The sequence below is a fragment of the Entelurus aequoreus genome, linkage group LG01, assembly GCF_033978785.1.
Source record: "Entelurus aequoreus isolate RoL-2023_Sb linkage group LG01, RoL_Eaeq_v1.1, whole genome shotgun sequence".
Lineage (NCBI taxonomy): Eukaryota > Metazoa > Chordata > Actinopteri > Syngnathiformes > Syngnathidae > Entelurus > Entelurus aequoreus.
The window spans coordinates 45,963,785-45,985,478 of record NC_084731.1 but is presented as its reverse complement, the minus strand read 5'-3'; the positions used below and the strand labels follow the sequence as shown (position 1 = coordinate 45,985,478).

Here is a 21,694-nt window from a genome sequence, read left to right as displayed (position 1 = left end):
CTGCAGCGAGCATGACGTCACACTTGGTTTGTGCTTCTCTCCTTGTAAGCCGCCACTATCCTCTTAATATTTGCACATTTTAGATAGCTGTTCGCGGGTACAGTATATCTGGGATACATTAAAGTTACGTCCACATCGCAGACATGCTGACTACACTCCAGACAATCGCATGCGTCTTTGTTTACTTTATTACACCCTCCGGTTTTGCCAGCGCTGTTTTCGGTGATCAAAGTCTATTTTTGGTGGACACATTTTTGGTGCATTATATATATATCCAATCATACTGTAACAACCTGCTAGTGGTAATGTTTTATGTTTGTGTGGTTTTGATTTGATGTTCATTTTTCCTATGATCCCAAACACACCGTGCCTGAAAGTGAATTGGCGGAGAATGACTAAGTGTCGTTGTGTGTTCAGGGAAGCATGTTGACAAAGTGTGTGCACGGGAGGTAGTAACGGCTGGAATTGGGCAGCTTGTTATAAGATTGGCAATAAAAGTAAAACAATAGCGTCAGACTTTGTGTGATTTCACATAAAAAAAACGGTTGGAATTGGGCCGCTTGTTATAAGATTGGCAATAAAAGTTAAAAAATTGCGTGACTTCTTCAAATTCAAGCGGCAGTGGCTCTGATTTTGCCGTTGCGGTGCGGAATGTTTAGTTACATTAGGGGAAACCCTGCATTGATTAGAGCCTAATTGATTAGAGCTTAAAGGCCTACTGAAACCCACTACTACCGACCACGTAGTCTGATAGTTTATATATCAATGATAAATGATAAATAAATGGTAAATGGGTTATACTTGTATAGCGCTTTTCTACCTTCAAGGTACTCAAAGCGCTTTGACAGTATTTCCACATTCACCCATTCACACACACATTCACACACTGATGGCGGGAGCTGCCATGCAAGGCGCTAACCAGCAGCCATCAGGAGCAAGGGTGAAGTGTCTTGCCCAAGGACACAACGGACGTGACTAGGATGGTAGAAGGTGGGGATTGAACCCCAGTAACCAGCAACCCTCCGATTGCTGGCACGACCACTCTACCAACTTCGCCACGCCATTGCAACACATGCCAATACGGCCGGGTTAACTTATAAAGTACAATTTTAAATTTCCCGCTAAACTTCCAGTTGGAAACGTCTATGTATGATGACGTATGCGCGTGACGTCACGACGGCAACGGAAGTATTCGTACCCAATGTGTCACCATACAAACTGCTCTGTTTTTATCGAACAATTCCACAGTATTCTAGACATCTGTGTTGGTGAATCTTTTGCAATTTGTTTAATGGTCAATGGAGACTGCAAATAAGAAAGTTGTAGGTGTGATCGGTGTATTAGCAGCGGACTACAGCAACACAATCAGGAGTTTGTGTTGTGTTTGAGCTGGATAGCAGACGCACTACCGTGAGTACAGCTTTGGCTTCCGAACATTTGATCGCTTGCTCGTACGTGCGTGTCGCTATGTGCATGTCACGTACGAAACTTTGGGGAAATATATGTTTCTTGCCGACTCTGATGGCGGCCGGGGTGTCGTCGAAAGCTACAACGCCCGCCGCTGCCGCCGCTCCGTAGTTAGCTTCAATTGTTAAGCTTCGCCAAGCTGGAAATTATTAACCGTGTATTTACATGTTCATGGTTTAATAGTATTGTTGATCTTCTGTCTATCCTTCCAGTTAGGGTTTTTTAAAATTTTGTTTCTATCTACATTTGAGCCTGATGCTATCACGTTAGCTACGTAGCTAAATTAGTTAGCTTCAATTGTTAAGCTTCGCCAAGCTGGAAATTATTAACCGTGTATTTACGTGTTCATGGTTTAATAGTATTGTTGATCTTCTGTCTATCTTTCCAGTTAGGGTTTTTTAAAATGTTGTTTCTATCTGCATTTGAGCCGGATGCTATCACGTTAGCTCCGTAGCTAAAGTGCGTCAACGATGTATTGTCGTGGAGATAAAAGTCACTGTGAATGTCCATTTCGCGTTCTCGACTCTCATTTTCAAGAGGATATAGTATCCGAGGTGGTTTAAAATACAAATCTGTGATCCACAATAGAAAAAGGAGAGTGTGTGGAATCCAATGAGACCATGTACCTAAGTTACGGTCAAAGCGAAAAAGATACACCCTGCACTGCCTCTCTAGTCCTTCACTCTAACGTCCTCATCCACAAATCTTTCATCCTCGCTCAAATTAATGGGGTAATCGTCGCTTTCTCGGTCCGAATCTCTCTCACTCCATTGTAAACAACGGGGAATTGTGAGGAATCCTTCCTCCTGTGACGTCACGCTACTTCCGGTATAGGCAAGGCTTTTTTTTATCCGCGACCAAAAGTTGCGAACTTTATCGTCGTTGTTCTATACTAAATCCTTTCAGCAAAAATATGGCAATATCGCGAAATGATCAAGTATGACAAATAGAATGGATCTGCTATCCACGTTTAAATAAAAAAAATTCATTTCAGTAGGCCTTTAATCAATGGTTACATGAATTTAGACCACAAAAATTTAAAGTTAAAAAAATTCATAAAAAAGCTATAAAGGCAGGACCTCACTAGCCATTAACCTGCTTGGAACATAACGCTTATGAACAGCGGTGATATACAGTATACAAAATGTGGAACTAGGAGGTCAATTACTAATTGTCTCATTAAAAGGTGTGTCTCAATATTTTTGTCCATGTAGTATAGTGCGAATTATTCAGAACCACAGCTAATTATTTTTGTACAACAGGATCTTTAACGCTAAGTCTCATATTATATAATTATTTTGAACAACGTTAAATAAGTGCTGCAAAACTCTATTGGAAGTGTCAATATCTACCCTTGATTCTGTAATTTAGACGGTTTAAAACTGCTTTTAGTAAGACCTACCAGTAGGGTTGCCAACTGTCCCTTGAAAAACGGAATCGTCCCGTATTTAGTAACATAAGTACGCGTCCCTTATCAATCTGTAAAGGGATGCACTTTTTCTGTATTACCGTCTAAATCAAAACAATCTTTGAAATGTCAATGGATTTATTGCAAGACAAGGCACTTTTATATTGCGTTTTCCAGTAATGCGGCAGCCCTCACCTGCTCCGGGACCAATGAGCTGAGAGCACCCTCACACATAACCACTAAAACACAGAATTCGGCTCATCTCATTGAGGCACTGGCATGTGCAACGAAAATACTGGAACAAAATCAGACCGATGTTACGCGTACGAGTAACAACCTCAATAAGCTTTCTCCTCTGAGGAACAAGACGAAAAGGCTGCAGAAATCCAAATTTGATTGGGAAAAGGTCCATTTGGCAACACCAAGAACCAACCAGAAGTCAAGCAGAATATTATTTAACAGTTATATTGGCTTTATTTTTATATTTTTGAATTGTGCATTAAACTTAAGTTGTTGAGAAATTTGTTTCCCATGTAGTCTATTCATCCATCCATCCATTTTCTACTGATTGTCCCTTTCAGGGGTGCTGGAGCCTATGCCAGGCTGCATTCGGGCGGATGTCGTGGTACACCTTGGACAAGTTGCCACCTAATCGCAGGGCCAACACAGACAGACAACATTCACACTCACATTCACACACTAGGACCAATTTAGTGTTGCCAATCAACCTATCCCCAGGTGCATGTCTTTGGAGGTGGGAGGATGCCGGAGTACCCGGAGGTACCCATGCAGTCACGGGGAGATCATGCAAACTCCACACAGAAAGACTCCGAGTCTGGGGACCCAGGACCTTCTTGTTGTGAGGCACACGCACTAACCCCTTGGTCACCGTGATACCTGGTCTATTCATATTACTCCAAAACATGCATTAATTTAAATTTAAGTTTTAGTCAAATAGTATTGTTTCACAAAAAAAGGCCGAACCAATTGCTACGCTGATAGGGATGAAGACAATAAGTTTGGCCGGTGTTTTAAGAAAATGTGCTACCCGTAACAATTTGCTAACCAATGCTACTCAGCATGCGCATCAACGCTAAAGGTTTTCTTGAACAAAACAACCATAGCAATTAAGGTAAAAAATGCTATGTTGTGGGTATTTTTAGCATTAGTTTACATCCAGGAAACAAACCAAAACAAAGACGGTATTAACCTTGATTAACCCAAATGCATGGCTGGTTGTTCGTCTATACCAGTGGTTCTCAAACTTTTTTCACCAAGTACCACCTCAGAAAACAGACGGCTCTCCGAGTACCACCATAAAGACCAACATTAAAATACAGTAGCACAATATGCTAAGTATTCAATAAAAACAAGCCAGAAGTTTTATTTATCAAGTATATTGTAAAACGACACACTGTTTGAACATTAACACTTTGTTTGAATACTGAAAAATGTAACTGTTACATTACTATATTTAATTAGGTGATTATTTGGCGTACCACTTGTGGTACCTGTACCACAGTTTAAGAATCACTGGTCTACACTGTATGGTGACAGAATGAATGTCAAGTATTTTGACGAGCTCATATTTGAATAATAATGAAAATTACAAAAGCACTTGTTCCAGGACCTATTTCGGACATTTTCTGAAAATGTTATCCAAATCCGTCCATTAGTCATGTTGATACTGTAACTATTGGATTATGCAAGTGGTTGCATTTTTTTTTTTATGAAGCAGCACATTTTTTTGGAACACCGGCCCTGCCAACAAGGTGTCCCTTATTTTTTTTCAGGAAGTTGGCAACCCTACCTACTAGGGACACGTTAGCTTAAATGCTAATGAGCTTTCTTTGTCCACACTTGTCCCTGAGTATGTCTCCAAGAAGCTCTATTGTGTATTATCATACACTTTTTACATAAACACTTTAACTCAGCACTTGTCCAACGTAATAAATGCAATGTATCACACATGACAATGTGTGACACAAACATTAGCATAGCTATGTGAGCTACACGCATAAACTACACTCACATTTTAACAGAAAAATTATGCCAAGTTAAACTTAGGCACTAAAAAAATGTAACTCACAGCTTTTTTTAAAATTGTATTTATACTGTAATCTCCCATTGAGATCAAGAATCTTTAAGGCAGAAACTGAATTTGTACCGGTAACCATCAAGTCTCCCAATCGCTCTATCATCTGAGCCACATCTAGAGCCGACTGCCAGTAGGTTTTGTTTTGAGATTTATAGCGAAGCCAACTATTTTAGAAAGTGTTTGGTGTATATACAAGTTGGCCTTATCTAGCCAGGGGTCAAAAGCAGTATCACGAGGAAGGTTTTTCTTTCATGAGGTCATGAAAAACCAAAACTTCAGAAGTGAGCGTTTGAGCGCCTCTCCTCTGGAAAGTGGAGAAAACAAATGAGGAAGTTGATAGGTTTTTCTCACATTTGGTGCTCAAAAACAGGCTTTACTGCTCTTATTATATCATTAAAAAAAGTAAATTTTATATAATATGGGACTAGGGTTGTATGGTATACCGGTATTAGTATAGTATCGCGATACTAATGAATCATATTCGGTACTATACCGCCTCTGGAAAGTACCGGTCTGCCACCCCCCACACACCCCCGTTGTCGTCACGTCATGTCATTGCTGGTTTATGAGCAGAGGAGCATGTTCCGCAGTTCACAATCACGGAGTACTTACAAGCAGATACAGTGTGTGGACAGAAAAGGGAGAACGGACACATTTTGGCTTAAAAACTAACGATAAAGGTGAAGTTATAACACTGAAACGCCCTCAGGAAGAGGTGCTTTAAGACATGGCTAGCTAGCTAGCGGCTAAAGTCCAGCCACAGTCGGCAGTGTTTTAGCTACTTCTAAATCACTAATCCTCGCCTCCATGGCGCCAAATAAAGTAAGTTTCTTACAAGTATCATCCCTGCAGGACGAGGAATAGCTAAACATGCTTCAATACCCACCGTAGCTCACCGGCGTCAAAATGTAAACAAACGCCATTGGTGGATCAACACCTAACATCCACTGTAATGATACCAAGCACAGTAGCGTATCTAGTCGATATAACTATGATTACGTCGATATTTTTTGGCATCACAACATCTTCTTTCATTTAAAAAAAAATTATATTATGTTTATAAACTCAGGAAATATGTCCCTGGACACTTGAGGACTTTGAATATGACCAATGTATGATCCTGTAACGACTTGGTATCGGATTGATACCCAAATGTGTGGTATCATCCAATATTAATGTAAAGTATCAAACAACAGAAGAATAAGTGATTATTACATTTTAACAGAAGTGTAGATAGAACATGTTAAAAGAGAAAGTAAGCAAATATTAACAGTAAATGAACAAGTAGATTAATAATTCATTTTCTACCACTTGTCCTTAATAATGTTGACAAAATAATAGAATGAAAAATGACACAATATGTTACTGCATACGTCAGCAGCTAAATTAGGAGCCTTTGTTTGCTTACTTACTAACTAATAAAAGACAAGCTGTCTTGTATGTTCACTATTTTATTTAAGGACAAACTTGCAATAAGAAACATATGTTTAATGTACCGTAGGATTTTTTGTTAAAATAAAGCCAAAAATGCTATTTTTTGTGGTCCCCTTTATTTATAAAAGTATCGAAATCATTTTGGTACCGGTACCAAAATATTAGTATTGGGACAACACTATATGGGACTTTAAAATGTTCTGTGTTTAAATAAGGAAGAATATTTTTACATGGAGCAACCCACAGCAAACAGGATTTGCACACTGCAAAGAAAATGCCACTGCACACGTCTGCCTCTTACCCACTAAGGACACCTAACACGAGGTTTAGCACGAAAAAGGAGCCGAGAATGATGAGGCTAACAAAATAAATCCAAGGTGTTTCCCATCCTATGGCGTCGTTGACCTATGGGAGCCAGAAGCAGCCAATGAACAGACACAAACACAAAGGACAGAGACCGCCCGGGCCTGCACTCATGCGGAGGGTCTCTGTCCACGATAAGGAGAAGGTGCTTACCCGCTCAACACACCCAAAACCAGGTTAAGAACGAAAAAGGAGCCGAAGATCACAAGACTGACAAAGTACACCCATGGAAGCTCAAAGCCCATAGCATCGTTCATCTGGAGGAGCGTGCATTGCCGTAGAGGAAGAGAGGAGGGTTGAGAAAAAAGGAGTGAAGAGAGAGGAAATCATGAAATAAGATATTAAAAAGGCACAGCAAAAGTATGTAGTATGGACACACACTGCATTAGTTGTCAAATGCTCTCAATCATATTTAGCCAGTCAAATACATGAGTTGCCTGGGGAAATTATCCTCATCAACAGAATGTCACATTGCCGTGCGTTTGTTTCAAGCCGACGTTCGGGCTGAAGGCGCATGACAGTCAACACAGCAGGGGGTGGTAGTGGGGAGGACTCACCCAATACAGCACATCCGTCCAGCCCTCCATGGTTATGCACTGGAACACCGTCAGCATGGCGAACAGGAAGTTGTCGAAGTTGGTGATACCACCGTTGGGGCCTTGCCAGCCTTCCCTGCACTCAGTGCCATTGATGGGGCATTGCCGCCCGTGCCCTGAGATCGCACATGGAGCGGGATCCTCCTCTGCTAACATGCCTTCATGAAAGGAGATAAATTAAACGTAAGACGCCACATGTTAAATGTCAGCAAAGTTGGAGTGGAGGCAACTGGACTCTGGTTTGGGAAGACGTTTCACCTTTACTTAATGAGACTTTTTCAGTTCTGTGCGGCATACTGTTAGAGACTCTACCTGCGTTCTTTTATTGAATAGTCAGAGGTCAAGTTTTCACAAGTTTAAAACAAGTCAGGTAAATGTCACAGTGTTGGTCTCACTCCATCAAAGTATGTCACAAGGTACCTCCACAAACAAGTCTCTGCAAAAGTGAGCCTACAATAAATAATTATTTAATCTCTTTATAGAAAAAGAGTCCACGGTTTCCCGAGGGTGGAACCCAGTCTAAGGCAATCAACGATGGGAATTTGTGTCAAAAAGATGTTTTCACATTATGTGTTATCTAACTAAAATTATTATAATTTAACAATGTTAATAGCTGAGGCTTGTTCATCCTTTCCAAGAATTTGACCTTTGTACCATATTTAAGAGCGCTTAAAGTTACGCAGATTAATCATTATTTCGCCTTGTACAACGTATTATAAATAACCAAAATACTCATCAAAGTATCCAAAACAATAGATAGTAATAGCAGGCAGAGTAAAAGTCAAAGATGCACATGCCAAATTAAGTTTAAAGGGACGCTATATTGCATACCAACTTTTCCTACCTATTGCTCCTTGTTTTTGTTTGAGATCTGCAAAAGTCCCGAAAATGTTAAATTTTAAATCAAACCATGGCGGCATGGTGGAAATACAGTATATACACCCGCCGCTGCTCGCACCCGCAGCTTGCTGCTCGCACCCCGCTGCTCGCACCCACCGCTGCTCGCACCCACCGCTGCTCGCACCCACCGCTGCTCGCACCCACCGCTGCTCACACCCACCGCTGCTCACACCCACCGCTGCTCACACAGGATGCTCAAAGTTAAGTGATATCTTTCTATCTGTGTGCTTCTAATTGTTTTACAGCTTTCTTCAGCCCTTCTCTAACACATTTAGTAGTCTTATTGAACTTACAAAGCACCCACTCTCTCTGTTTCACCGCTTCACTTTCAGCTTGCTAGCTGCTGAACTAGCGAAGCTAAGCTAGCCTTGGACCAAAGCCCCTGCACTGCAAAGATAGCAAGAACTCGACTCAGTGAAAGAAACAACGCGAGTATGGCTTCTTGTTCCTCATGCACCCTTCCCATGGATAGATTGTCCTTGCTGGAGGTCTGTGTCCACAAATCAGAGCAGAGTAACTTTGTAACTTTAGATTCCCAACGTATCAATTCATAGATGTGGTCGCAATTACTTGAGACGCACTACGCGAGATAGACGTAATGTTATTAATATCAGTACTACAGATACCATTAACAAAAATGCCTCAAAATAGCCCACTACATGTTATATGGGCTTTTTAAACATCAGATTATTGTCTCCTAAAGCAGTGGTCCCCAACCACCGGTCCGTGGACCGATCGGTACCGGGCCGCACAAGAAATAAAAAAATTTAAAAAAAATGTATTTTATTTTTTAAATTAAATCAACATAAAAAACACAATATATACGTTATATATCAATATAGATCAATACAGTCTGCAGAGATACACTCTGTAAGCACACACGATTGTATTTCTTTATGACAAAAAAATAAAAAAAAATAAAAAAATACCATACACCCCCCCCCCCCCACCCCTGTCCTTGGGACAAATTTTCAAGCGTTGACCGGTCCGCAGCTACAAAAAGGTTGGGGACCACTGTCCTAAAGCATTATTAGTTAATGAGGTCATTAGAGACAACAATCTTAATGTCATTGGTCCCACTGAGACTTGGCTAAAACCAGATTAATTTTTTCCGCTTAACGAGGCATCTACCCCTAACTATACAAGCTCAGTTCTCACTGGCACTCATCGAGGGTGGACGCTCCCCTTTCCTCTCCCTTATATTTCCTGCTTGCTTCTTTGTCTTGTCTTAACTTTTTTGTTGTCTCTTTTTGCACTGCTCTCCAAATCTAAACATTGGAACTATTTAACTGGCCTCAACGAAATTGACAAGATCTTGGGTTTGGGGGAACCTGCTTGTCGTGACGAAGCAGTTGTTGCTGGACACGCGATGGACTCTTGGGAGAAGAAGGAGTGCCGCGTGCCTGGCGACCCTTTTCAGTCGAGGACAAGAAGATATCCACCTATTCGGAATTATGACAACAGGACATCTGCTGATTGGAGTAAGCGTTGCTCTGGTTTGTCGACAAATTGGAAGTTGCTGGCAGTCTTCAAAGTACCCCAAAGCTGTCACAAATGATTGGAGGATGCGGGAAGAACTGTGGACACTCTTGTGATTTTGGATCACATCGGACTGTCTGCCCCGCAGGATTTTGAGGAGCAGTTATAGACAATATATAGTGAAAAGCACATTTTATTTTCACTCATATACAAAACATTCTAACTTGGATTGTTTCCCTGGCTTCGAGACTCTCCCGAAGGACAGTGCGGCGAAGACACAACAAACTCCCTCCTTGTCTCTCATGGACACACACCTGTTGTTGTTGACTTTGGACTTATCGGCTGCACGACATCAAGGCCGCGGAACAGAGACACGCGGTTGGCTTCAAGATGGCGGCGCCCTGGCGGACTGCGGCTTGCAGATGCTCATGGTAGTATAGAACAATTTGGCAAAAATACCGGACAATTCTTCAAATTTCATGGCTGGCTTACAGCGTGGACACTCCGTGGTCTCATACGACCGCCAGACAATTCTGGATGTGGATAGATCGGGCCGTTTTGGACTGAAAGATGCGTGTACGTTGGACCTCCTCGCTAGCATGGGAATACTTCCCCGGCTACATCCAGCGGCCTTTGACGCAGCGGAGTCAAGTACCAGCGGGGACCGTCAACGGAAAACACATAAGCGGTGTAATCGGAAGCAGAAGCGGGGATGCCGAGCGGGGCTAACAACAAAGCTAAAGGCTAATCCCCACAGAACGCCGCTTCCTTCCATCCTGCTTTCAAACGTCCGCTCCCTGGAGAACAAACTGGACTACCTGAAGCTGGATTTAAATGCAAGACGCGAGATGAGGGACTGCTGCGCCATATTTCTAACAGAAACGTGGCTGAAACCAACCGTTCCGGACGAGGCAGTTAGCATGGAGTGGCTAACTATGTTTCGGGCGGAGAGGAGTAGATCTCTCACTGGTAAATCCCGAGGCGGTGGTGTTTGTATATGCGTCAATAATAACTGGTGCAACAATGGGAAGATAGTATCACGTCACTGCTCTCCTGATGTTGAACTATTAACTATAAAATGCAGGCCATTTTATTTACCCAGGGAATTCAGTGCTATGATCTTCACAGCAGTGTACATTCCCCCCAGTGCTAACACCAAAGAAGCTTTGAATGCTTTGTACTTCTCCATCAATGAACTGCAAACTACACATCCAGAGGGAGTTTTCATCGTGGCAGGGGATTTTAATCAAGCTAACATGAAAACAGTTTTCCCTCATTTCCATCAATATGTGAATTTTGCAACCAGGGGTGGAAGCAGATTGGACTTGGTTTATAGTAATATTAAACAGGCGTATAAAGCTGCACCACGCCCCCACCTCGGCTCCTCAGACCATCTATCTGTGATGCTAATTCCTACATACAAGCCCCTGCTGATCAGGAAGCAAGCTACAGTGAAGCAGGTGAGGAGCTGGCCAGAGGGAGCAATGTCAGCATTACAAGACTGCTACGAAACCACAGACTGGGAAAGTTCAAAGCAGCCGCCACCAAAAATCACCACACATGTGTGGAGGAGTATGCAGAGTCTGTGTCCGCATACATTCAGAAGTGCATGTCAGTGTGATCAAGAACATCACCACACGGGCCAACGAGAAACCCTGGATGAACAGTGAGGTACGTGCAATGCTGAAGGCTCGGAACAAGGCTTTCAAGTCTGGCGACACGGTGGCATTAAAATTAGCCAGAGCTAACCTGAATCGTGCCATTAAGGTTGCAAAGCGTGCTCACAGTCAGAAAGTGCAGGACTTCTTCGAGAAGAAAAATTCCTAGTTTGTGAACCCGTTCTCAAACAATGGCAATAAAACTATTCTGATTCTGATTCTGATTCTGAGAACCCTACAAACACTAGACGAATGTGGCAGGGCATACAGGTCATCACGGACTATAAAGCTGCCCCCTGTCCCTGTGACAACAGTATCAGCTTCCTAGATGACCTTAACAACTACTTTGCAAGGTTTGAGGCACTTAACACCACTCCGGCGAAAAAATCCATCCCTCGCCCTGATGAGCAGCCGCTCAACCTGGATATAGCGGATGTCCGGAAAACCCTGAGGAGAGTGAACCCCCGGAAAGCACCAGGACCTGATGACATTCCGGGCAAGGTGCTTAAGGGATGTGCAGACCAGCTGGCTCGGGTTCTCACAGACATCTTCAACATCTCGCTGACCCAGGCTGTGGTACCATCATGTTTTAAGACGGCCACAATCATTCCAGTGCCAAAAAAACCCACAATCTCCTCCCTCAATGATTACCGCCCCATTGCACTCACCCCATCATAATGAAGTGCTTCGAGAGGCTGGTAAAGGATGATATTGTCTCCAGACTTCCTTCCACATTCGACCCATACCAGTTTGCTTATCGCCCTAACCGCTCCACAGAGGACGCCATCTCCTATGCACGCCACCTGAGCTTAGAACATCTGGAAGGAAAGGACACACACGTGCGGATGTTGTTCCTGGACTTCAGCTCAGCATTCAACACCATCATCCCGCAGCACTTGGTGAGCAAACTGGTCCTCCTTGGATTCAGTACCCCCCTTTGCAACTGGCTGCTTGACTTCCTCACAAACAGACCCCAATCTGTGAGAGTGGGCAACAACACCTCCAGTGCCATCTCCCTGAGCACCGGCTCCCCCCAGGGCTGCGTCCTGAGTCCGCTGCTGTTCACTTTGATGACCCATGACTGCTGCACCAGGTCCACTACTAACCACATTGTGAAGTATGCGGACGACACGACAGTAGTGGGCCTCATCCGTGACAACAAATGACATGGACTACAGGGAGGAGGTGAAACATCTGATTGACTGGTGCAGAACCAACAACCTGGTCCTGGATGTCAATCAAGACCAAGGAGATCATCGTTGACTTCAGGAAGCACCAGTCCAGCCACGCTCCACTCTACATCAACGGCACAGCGGTGGAGATAGTAAGCAGCACCAAGTTCCTGGGGGTGCAGATAACTGACAATATAACCTGGTCCCTACACACCGTAGCTCTTGTAAAAAGAGCTCAGCAGCGCATGCACTTTTTGCGTCGGATCAAAAGAGCACAGCTCCCTCCCCCCATTCTCACCACATTCTACAGAGGCACTATAGAGAGCCTGCTGACCAACAGGCTCCAGTCTGTCTGGACTGGAGCCTGCAATACCTCAGACTGGAAGTCTCTCCAGAGAGTGGTGAGGACGGCGGAAAAGATCATCAGGACTCCTCTTCCTCCTATCCAGGAGATCGCAAAAAGCCGCTGCCTGACCAGGGCTCAGTAATTCTGCAAAGACTCCTCCCACCCCCACCAAGGACTGTTTTCACTGCTGGACTCTAAAAAGAGGTTCCGCAGCCTCCGAAGCAGAACCTCCAGGTTCTGTAACAGCTTATTCCCTCAAGCCGTAAGACTCTTGAACGCATCATAATTAAATTATCCCCTCAACTCCCCCCAAAATGGATTAACTTGCTGGAATAAAAAAGACAATATAACATACATCCATAAACGTGGACGCATGTGGAAAAGTGCAATATATTTATCTGTACAGTAATCTATTTATTTATTTATATATATTTATATATTTTATATATATATATTTATATATTATTTATATATATTTATTTATTTATATATGCACCTTATTGCTTTTTTATCCTGCACTACCATGAGTTTATGTAACGAAATGTCATTCTTATCTGTGCTGTAAAGTTCAAATTTGAATGACAATAAAAAGGAAGTCTAAGTCTAAGTCTTACACACACACACACACATGCGTCCACAAAAATATACGCCACACACACATACTCCACCCCCAATCCATCGCCCTCGACGCAAATCCCATAGGGGTGATGGAAGGATGGGCAGCGCCTGAGAGCTGCGGCCTGCCACCATGACCCCCCCACTTCCTCCCCCCTGTTGCTAGATATCTCGAGATCTACGTTGTAATATGTATATGTGCTTTGCTATGGAGGTTTTTTCCCACTCCAGACTGGGCCCCCCTAGAAGCCCAGTCTAGATTGTATTTTTTTACTCATCCTTCCCCAGCGTTGACCTTTTTCCCATCTTTTACGGGGCGCCTTGTGGCGACCCATCAGCGTTCCTGTTCTGTAACCCTGTACACTGTTTGTTTGTCTAATCTTGAACGGGTTTGTGCTGAAAACAAAGTTTCGTTGTACTTGTGCAATGACAATAAAGACCTATCCTATCCTATCCTATCCTATCAAATGTTGCTCGTCTCCGTAAAAGGGGTGGAGGGATCGCACTAATTTATGATAAAAACCTTAACCTTAGCCCTAACCTGAGTAATACATATAAATAATTTGAGGTGCTTACTATGAGGTCTGTCACACCGCTCCCTCTCAATCTGGCTGTTATCTATCGCCCCCCTGTGCCCTATTCGTACTTCATCAGCAAATTCTCAGAGTTTGTTGCTGATCTAGTGACGCATGCAGATAATAAGAGTTATAATGGGCGATTTTAATATCCATATGAATACCCAATCAGATCCTCCACGCATAGCTCTCCAGATTATAATTGATAGCTGTGGTTTTACACAAATAATAAATGAACCCACACATTGCAAAGGTAATACGATAGATCTAGTGCTTGTCCGGGGTGTCACTACCTCCAAAGTTATGGTACTCCCATACGCTAAAGTAATGTCTGATTAATACCTTTTAAAATGTAAAGTTCTGACTCGTTGTCAACAAGCTACTAATGATCAATGCTATAGCAGCCATACCATTAATGCTGCCACAACTACGACTCTCGCTGGCCTACTGCCCTAGTTAATGGCACCATTCCCAAATTATGTGGGCTCTATCTATAACAGGGGTGGGCAATTAATTTTTACCGGGGGCCGCATGAGCTACCCGAGCACTGCTGGAGGGCCACATCGACAATATTTCAATTAAATTTTGCTCAATATTATTTTTGATATATACCGTAAGATAAATAATAATAATAATAATAATAATAGTAATACTTCAACATAGTGTGTGTAACAGCATTCCATGACTAATATATATAAATTAACATTAATAATAAATGACAGTAAAATAAGCACACGTATGACTGAGGAGTCATAGTGTAACTTTGTGTGGTGTTTGAGTTGTCCGACTTTTTGTGTGGCCTTAAACACACCAGTGGTTTAGTGCTATGCGTGTTGGTGACAGATGACAAGTTGGTTTTGGCCTGGTTTGTACGGCAGAAAATGACTAGTTTTTCGAGATAGAATTGTTTTACTCATGTTTTTGGTGTGGTTATGTCCGAATATAAACAGTTTTGTTCAATAAAGTGATCTATATAATTCCTGTCCTCGAAGCATCTCGATAGACGTTACAATAATTGAACGGTGTTCAATTGAACGGTGTTGATGAACACCGTTAGGGCCGCTTGTTGTCACTGTCACTCAAAGTTGCATTGCAAAATTCCATAGAATAAATATGTTTATTTTGTTTATAATTCAGATGGGATTTGATTTGGTGCGCGGCATATACTTGCTGCGCGCAGCAGACGCTTGAGCAGTGCGCAATTGCGCAGGCACGCACCTTAGGTGAGGGGACGTTGCTTTGCAGTTCATGTGTTGTTGAAAACACGGCATTCCTCATCAACTTTTCTCTTTTTGGCGTCTCGGGTGTAAACCGTGCATCACTTGTCGCTGCATGTGCACCTTCACTCGCAGATTACACACGGACACACGCCCATAAATAATACTTTTCAAAATAAAAGCAGCACAGTTGTATTGCGCGCAGGACATAGATGTTTTTTCAACTTTATTTTGTAATTGCAGTTGTTCACATTCACTCACAATCACGCATACGTCCACACGGAAGTAATACAAATAACGATTTTCAAAACAAAAGCAGCACCGTTGTATTGCACACTCGACATAGATACTTTTTAAAATTTATTTTGTAATTTATAATTGGCCTCACGCGGGCCGGACAGGGACGCACAAAGGGGCGGATACGGCCCGCAGGCCGCAGAATGCCCAGGTCTGATCTATAACCTCACTAACAACTTTAACGATGCCCTGTGCAACGCCATTGATAGTATATAGCAGCGCTAAAGCTAAAAAAGGCCCCGAAAACGCATATCCCCGGGTTCACGGAAGAAACCAGAGCTCTTAAACTATTGTGTAGAAAGCTGGAAGGCAAGTAGTGTGCGACTAAACTTGAGGTTTTCCGTCAAGCATAGAGTGATAGTTTAATAACTTATAAACACACTCTTACCTTAGCTTAAACTTAACCTGACTCTCGCCAGATCCTTGTAGTTCGCTGAGCTCCACACAAGGATCTGGGACTTCTCAATAGGAGATGTACTTCAGAAGGCGGGGCCTAGTAAAAAAATAATTGTATGTGACTGGATAAACCACTTGTCCGTTATCTTGAATGACGTGCTACTTCAACCATTCACATCCAAATCAAATCAACCCGTGACACTGATGAAAGCGACGCTGGGAAATCCAAAACAGAACAGCCAACATATTGGATAACGACAGAGCGAAAAGTTAAGAGAACTTTTACTGAAACAACGCAGCAATGTCAGTAGACGATCGATGACGCAAAACAGTTGCTATAACAGAATCAATGTTAGCACACGACTCCTAGCTGCGTGGCGCCATTGTTGTTTGAATCAAACAGTCGCTTTGGCGTTACGTCACATTTTTGAAATCTCGCCCGGCGATCCTGATTGGTTCATTATTTTTTGCTATCTTGAAGGAGTTCGCAATGCCCTCGAGCCCAGATCCTTGTGTGGAGCTCAGTGAACTACAAGGATCTGTCGAGAGTCAGGTTAGCTAAAACTAACCATTACTCCAATCTAGAGTACTGAGTACCGATATTTTTTAGTACTTGTTCTTAATTGGGTCGGTCCTCCTGGACCGTGAAGCTTCTGGACTAACGATACTGCTATCTGTATTTTTTTTGTCCAGTTGACCATGGTAATTATGACACGCTGTCAGCATTGACTAATTACAAATGGGAAGCAACACCACACAAAAGTTTGTAAAACAACAATTCATCCTCAAAAGTCCCTCAAAGTCACGCACGCTAATAAGAGTTATACAGTTTCATGTGGACGCCACAACCGACGCTACCGCGCTCCATCAACCATACTTGTGTCATCCATTAATCCACAGGCCAATAATAATCTACTAAAATAAATGGAAAATTTAAATAATGCAATAATTAATAAAGTTGCTTTGACGCACGATAAAATCCTCTGACAGGGCCGTAGCCGTCTGACGTCACTCCATTGTGGTGCGTTTGGGATGTGGCATTAATAGACACCTTACCTAAATGTGTTTCAGTTAGTTCTCTCTCTTCACTCTACAACTGGTCAATTGAGCATTACACTTTATCACTAAATCTTTGTATTTTTATTGTTCACACAACACAGACACTTAGGTCAGTAGCTGTCAACCTCTGGTCCGTCACTCAAATATGTTTGGTGCAACATAAACACAAAACTATTTCTATTGTAACAAAATGCAGACCCACATAACATGCTAAATTATTTTATTGATTGATATAATGTTTGAAATGATATATCATTTTAAAGGTCTGCGCTCTGTACATGAATGCATATATGATATTTCCAGCTGAGTGTAATTATAATGAATAGAAACACAGTGATAGATATGTGTGCTCTTTACAAGATGATGGATGACATAATAACTGCATTATCAAACATAGTTGACTTGTTTAAGACTTAAAAAGCAGGTGTTGATAAAAGACAGAAAGCAGCTTGAAGATGGTCTGTAAAATATAATCTATGCAACATTTTGACCATGTACTAATATGATCCAGTTTGCTTTGTACATAATTTTAGCTGTGTGCAAATTTACCAAATCGTTGAATTTCAAGATTTTTGATTCAATAAATAAAGGGTTTGTATGTTCTCTATATCCAACATTATGTATTATTCTGACTGATCTTTTTTGTAACACGGATAGTGAATGAAGCGCACATTTGTAATTATTTCTGCACATGAGCTTAGATATGGTAACACTAGTGGGCAGTAGAGAATATGAGGTGATTTTTAGTCCAGAACATATTTTGCTTTCCTTATTATTGAAATATTTCTTGCCACATTATGTTGCATATTTTTTATATGAGATTTCCAGTTCATTTTATGTCGACCACAAGTAAGTGTTTTAAATGTATAGAAAATTCATAACATGACCCCTTTCAATATGATCAATAACTCTATATACCGTAATTTCCGGACTATAAGCCGCTACTTTTTCCCCTCGTTCTGGTCCCTGCGGCTTATACAAGGGTGCGGCTTATTTACGGCCTGTTCTTCTCTGACACCGACGAAGAGGATTTCGGTGGTTTTAGTACGCAGGAGGAAGACGATGACACAATGATTAAAGACTGACTTTTGTTAGGCTGGTTATTTTGATAACGTACAGGCGAGCACTTTGTATTACTTTGCACCGTTGTATTATTTGTACTCTGCACGAATGCTGTTCGCCATGTCAAAGATGTGAAAGTTTGATTGAATGATTGAAAGATTTATTGTTAATAAATGGGACGCTTTGCGTTCCCAAACAGTCATCTCTGTCCGGACAATCCCCTCCGTGGTAGCAGGAACCCCTATATACTACGGTAATTACACATCAAAACCCTGCGGCTTATAGTCGGGTGCGGCTTATATATGGAGCAATCTGTATTTTCCCCTAAATTTGGCTGGTGCGGCTTATAGTCAGGTGCGGCTTATAGTCCGGAAATTACTGTAATATATAATGTTATTTTACTACTAATGGTAACATAAGCAATTTTTTTGGTTTGAAAAATTTAACTTTGATCAAGTTGCTAACAGTCACTTTAAAAGGCTTGATTTCATCGCAGCTTTCTCCAAAAAGTTGCGCCAAAAGTTGCAATGGTTTGAGGCTTATTCTTCTTACATTGCCTCAGCCAGCGATTTTACAATTTGCGTGAATTATCGCGAATGCAACGTCGCACATTTCTAAAAGGGCTGAATAGGTCTTTTCCTGCCTCGTTGGAAAATAACTGATTGATTGATTGATTGAAACTTGTATTAGTAGATTGCACAGTTCAGTACATATTCCATACAATTGACCATTAAATGGTAACACCCCAATAAGTTTTTCAACTTGTTTAAGTCAGGGTCCACGTAAATCAATTCATGGTATAACCATGGTATAACTCGTTAGCAGTGTGCAACAAATTACTTTTAAAAAGTAATTCATTATATTTACTAGTTGCTTTCCCAAAAAAGTAATTAAATTACTAACATAATTACACTTTAATTAAATGTAATTAATTACTAGGGAAAGTAATTAATGCATTACTTAAAAAACAAAAACAAAAAATTCTAATATCTGGCATAAGCAATTGAGAGATGTTTCATGAGTAGTGTGTGCCTTTAAAGGTGGTGCCTGTCGCCAAGTGAAGGGTGTCGTCAGCGAGGGCGTGTGTGTGTGCGTGTACTTACATATTGTTTGTTGTTTGCTGCGTGATGTTGCCTCTTCTTATTTTATATCAAGTTAATTTTAGTGTGGTGCTGGTTGTTGCTCGCATTAGTTAAAAGTTACTTCCTGCTTTGAACTTGCTGTGCTTCTGTCACTGTCTTGTTGACATACAACCGCATCAAATGGAGCGTGCCAAGCTACATCAAACGCATAGAGAACAGCCTTGTAACCTATATAAAAGTAATTAATTAGATTACTTGTTACTAGTAAAATATTATGTATTTCCATTTTTCCTACCACTGCTCGTTAGTGGCTCCTTTCCAGTGGAATGAGACAATCTTTGGGGGAGGTACATAGGTGGATTAATGACCGGGCCTACCGGGCCCAGGCCCAGGGGGCCAGAGGCCCCAAGGGGCCAGGCCAACTTGGCCCCGCGGCCGCGACCCAAGCAAAACTACTTTTGCAAAAATAATAATCTTAAGCCCCAAGGGGCCAGGCCAACTTGGCCCCGCGGCCATGATCCATAGAGGGTAAGAGGCCCCAAGGGGCCAGGTCAACTTGGCCCCGCGGCCGCGACCCACAGAGGGCCAGAGGCCCCAAGGGGCCAGGCCAACATGGCCCCGCGGCCATGATCCATAGACGGTCAGAGGCCCCAAGGGGCCAGGCCAACTTGGCCCCGCGGCCACGATCCATAGAGGGTCAGAGGCCCCAGGGGGCCAGGTCAACTTGGCCCCGCGGCCACGATCCATAGACGGTCAGAGGCCCCAAGGGGCCAGGCCAACTTGGCCCCGCGGCCACGACCCACAGAAGGCCAGAGGCCCCAAAGGGCCAGGCCAACTTGGCCCCGCGGCCGCGAGCCACAGAAGGCCAGAGGCCCCAAGGGGCCAGGTCAACTTGGCCCCGCGGCCACGATCCATAGAGGGTAAGAGGCCCCAAGGGGCCAGGTCAACTTGGCCCCGCGGCCGCGACCCACAGAGGGCCTGAGGTCCTAAGGGGTCAGGCCAACTTGGCCCCGCGGCCATGATCCATAGAGGGCCAGAGGCCCCGAGGGGTCAGGCCAACTTGGCCCCGATCCATAGAGGGTCAGAGGCCCCAAGGGGCCAGGCCAACTTGGCCCCGCGGCCACGACCCACAGAGGCCCCAAGGGGCCAGGCAAAATTGGCCCCGCGGCCATGATCCACAGAGGGCCAGAGGCTCTCAATCATTATTATCAAAGCTAATTCTCAAATTGGATGGATCACACAACCTCACTCACATATTCTTTATCAATTATTAAAGGTTGTTTCTGAATTTTGATCACAGAACTTAATGCAAATATTCTTGATTGATTGACAAAGCTCATTCTCAAATTTTGATTACACAACCTTACTCTGACAAATTATCATTATCAAAAAGCTCTATCTCGAATTTGGATCACAGAATCTCACTCAAGTATTCTTAGCTGTGCCCCTCCCCCATCAAGTCTTTCATAAACCGGTCTGTTCTTTTAGAATCTCCTCATTTGGTATTTTGAACTCGTGAGAGACTGCTCAAAATTTGGTTTCCTTTCCCTCAGTTCAGACTCAGAGATAATTTGAAATCATTCAACAAGAAGTTTAACGCGCGCACACACACACACACACACACTTGAGTTGAGCATTACTTGGAAATTCTTATATTTTCCATTTTGCTGTTATTATCAGCATCTTCCCATTTTGTCCTTTTCTTTCGAGAAAGTTTACAGTCTGACATTTGTCACTGCTGTCAGTTAATAACTTTTTGGTCTTTGACCCATTTTGTCATTTTCTCGATTCGATCGTCACTGACCACTCTCTCCTGTCTGGCAGACATCGTTGCTGCCATCATAGCTAGCAAGCTGCCTGCAGCGGGTCATCCCTATGTTCCCCGTCCCTATGTTACCCGGGTCCTATGTTCCCCTCTACCGGGGAACTAAGGACCCTTTTTAAAAAAAAGGGTTCTATGTTCCCCGCTGCGGGGAACGTACAACACTTTTTCCAGAAAAGGGTTCTATGTTCCCCGCTGCTTCCAATGCGCGACTAAGTAAGACGCACGCAGACACGCATGACAGAGACGCGTTTAAGTTGTCGAAGGAAGGAAGTTCGCGTTTGAGTTGCTCTATCTGCTGCCGCACGCCCTGTGACAGGTTAGGTTTAGGGATGGTTTTGGTCAGGGCACAATTTCGCCAAAAAAGTGCTCCACAACGCCCTGTGACAGGTTAGGTTTAGGGATAGTTTTGGTCAGGGCACAATTTCGCCAAAAAAAAGTGCTCCACAACGCCCTGTGACAGGTTAGGTTTAGGGATGGTTTTGGTCAGGGCACAATTTCGCAATTTCGCCAGATACAATGCAGGGAACATAGGACCCTTTTTTAGAAAAAGGGTCCTAAGTTCCCCGGTCGCATACAAAGACCCAGGAACAACCGGGGAACATAGGACCCGGGGAACATAGGACCCGGGGAACATAGGCACGCTCC

The 21,694-nt window shown here is 43.0% G+C and overlaps 1 protein-coding gene across 7 annotated transcripts in view; it reads right to left on the bottom strand.

Annotated features, from left to right (window-relative positions):
- The window catches only part of cacna1da (calcium channel, voltage-dependent, L type, alpha 1D subunit, a), a 253,309-nt gene that overhangs the window by 93,423 nt on the left and 138,192 nt on the right, over positions 1–21,694 (bottom strand). For all 7 annotated transcript variants that reach the window (XM_062052679.1, XM_062052689.1, XM_062052698.1 and 4 more), the window contains exons 7-8: positions 7,328–7,524; positions 6,924–7,027 (exon numbers count right to left, since the gene is read on the bottom strand). In XM_062052679.1, the coding sequence (XP_061908663.1) occupies positions 6,924–7,027; positions 7,328–7,524 (301 nt within the window). The remainder of the gene's footprint in view (positions 1–6,923; positions 7,028–7,327; positions 7,525–21,694) is intronic.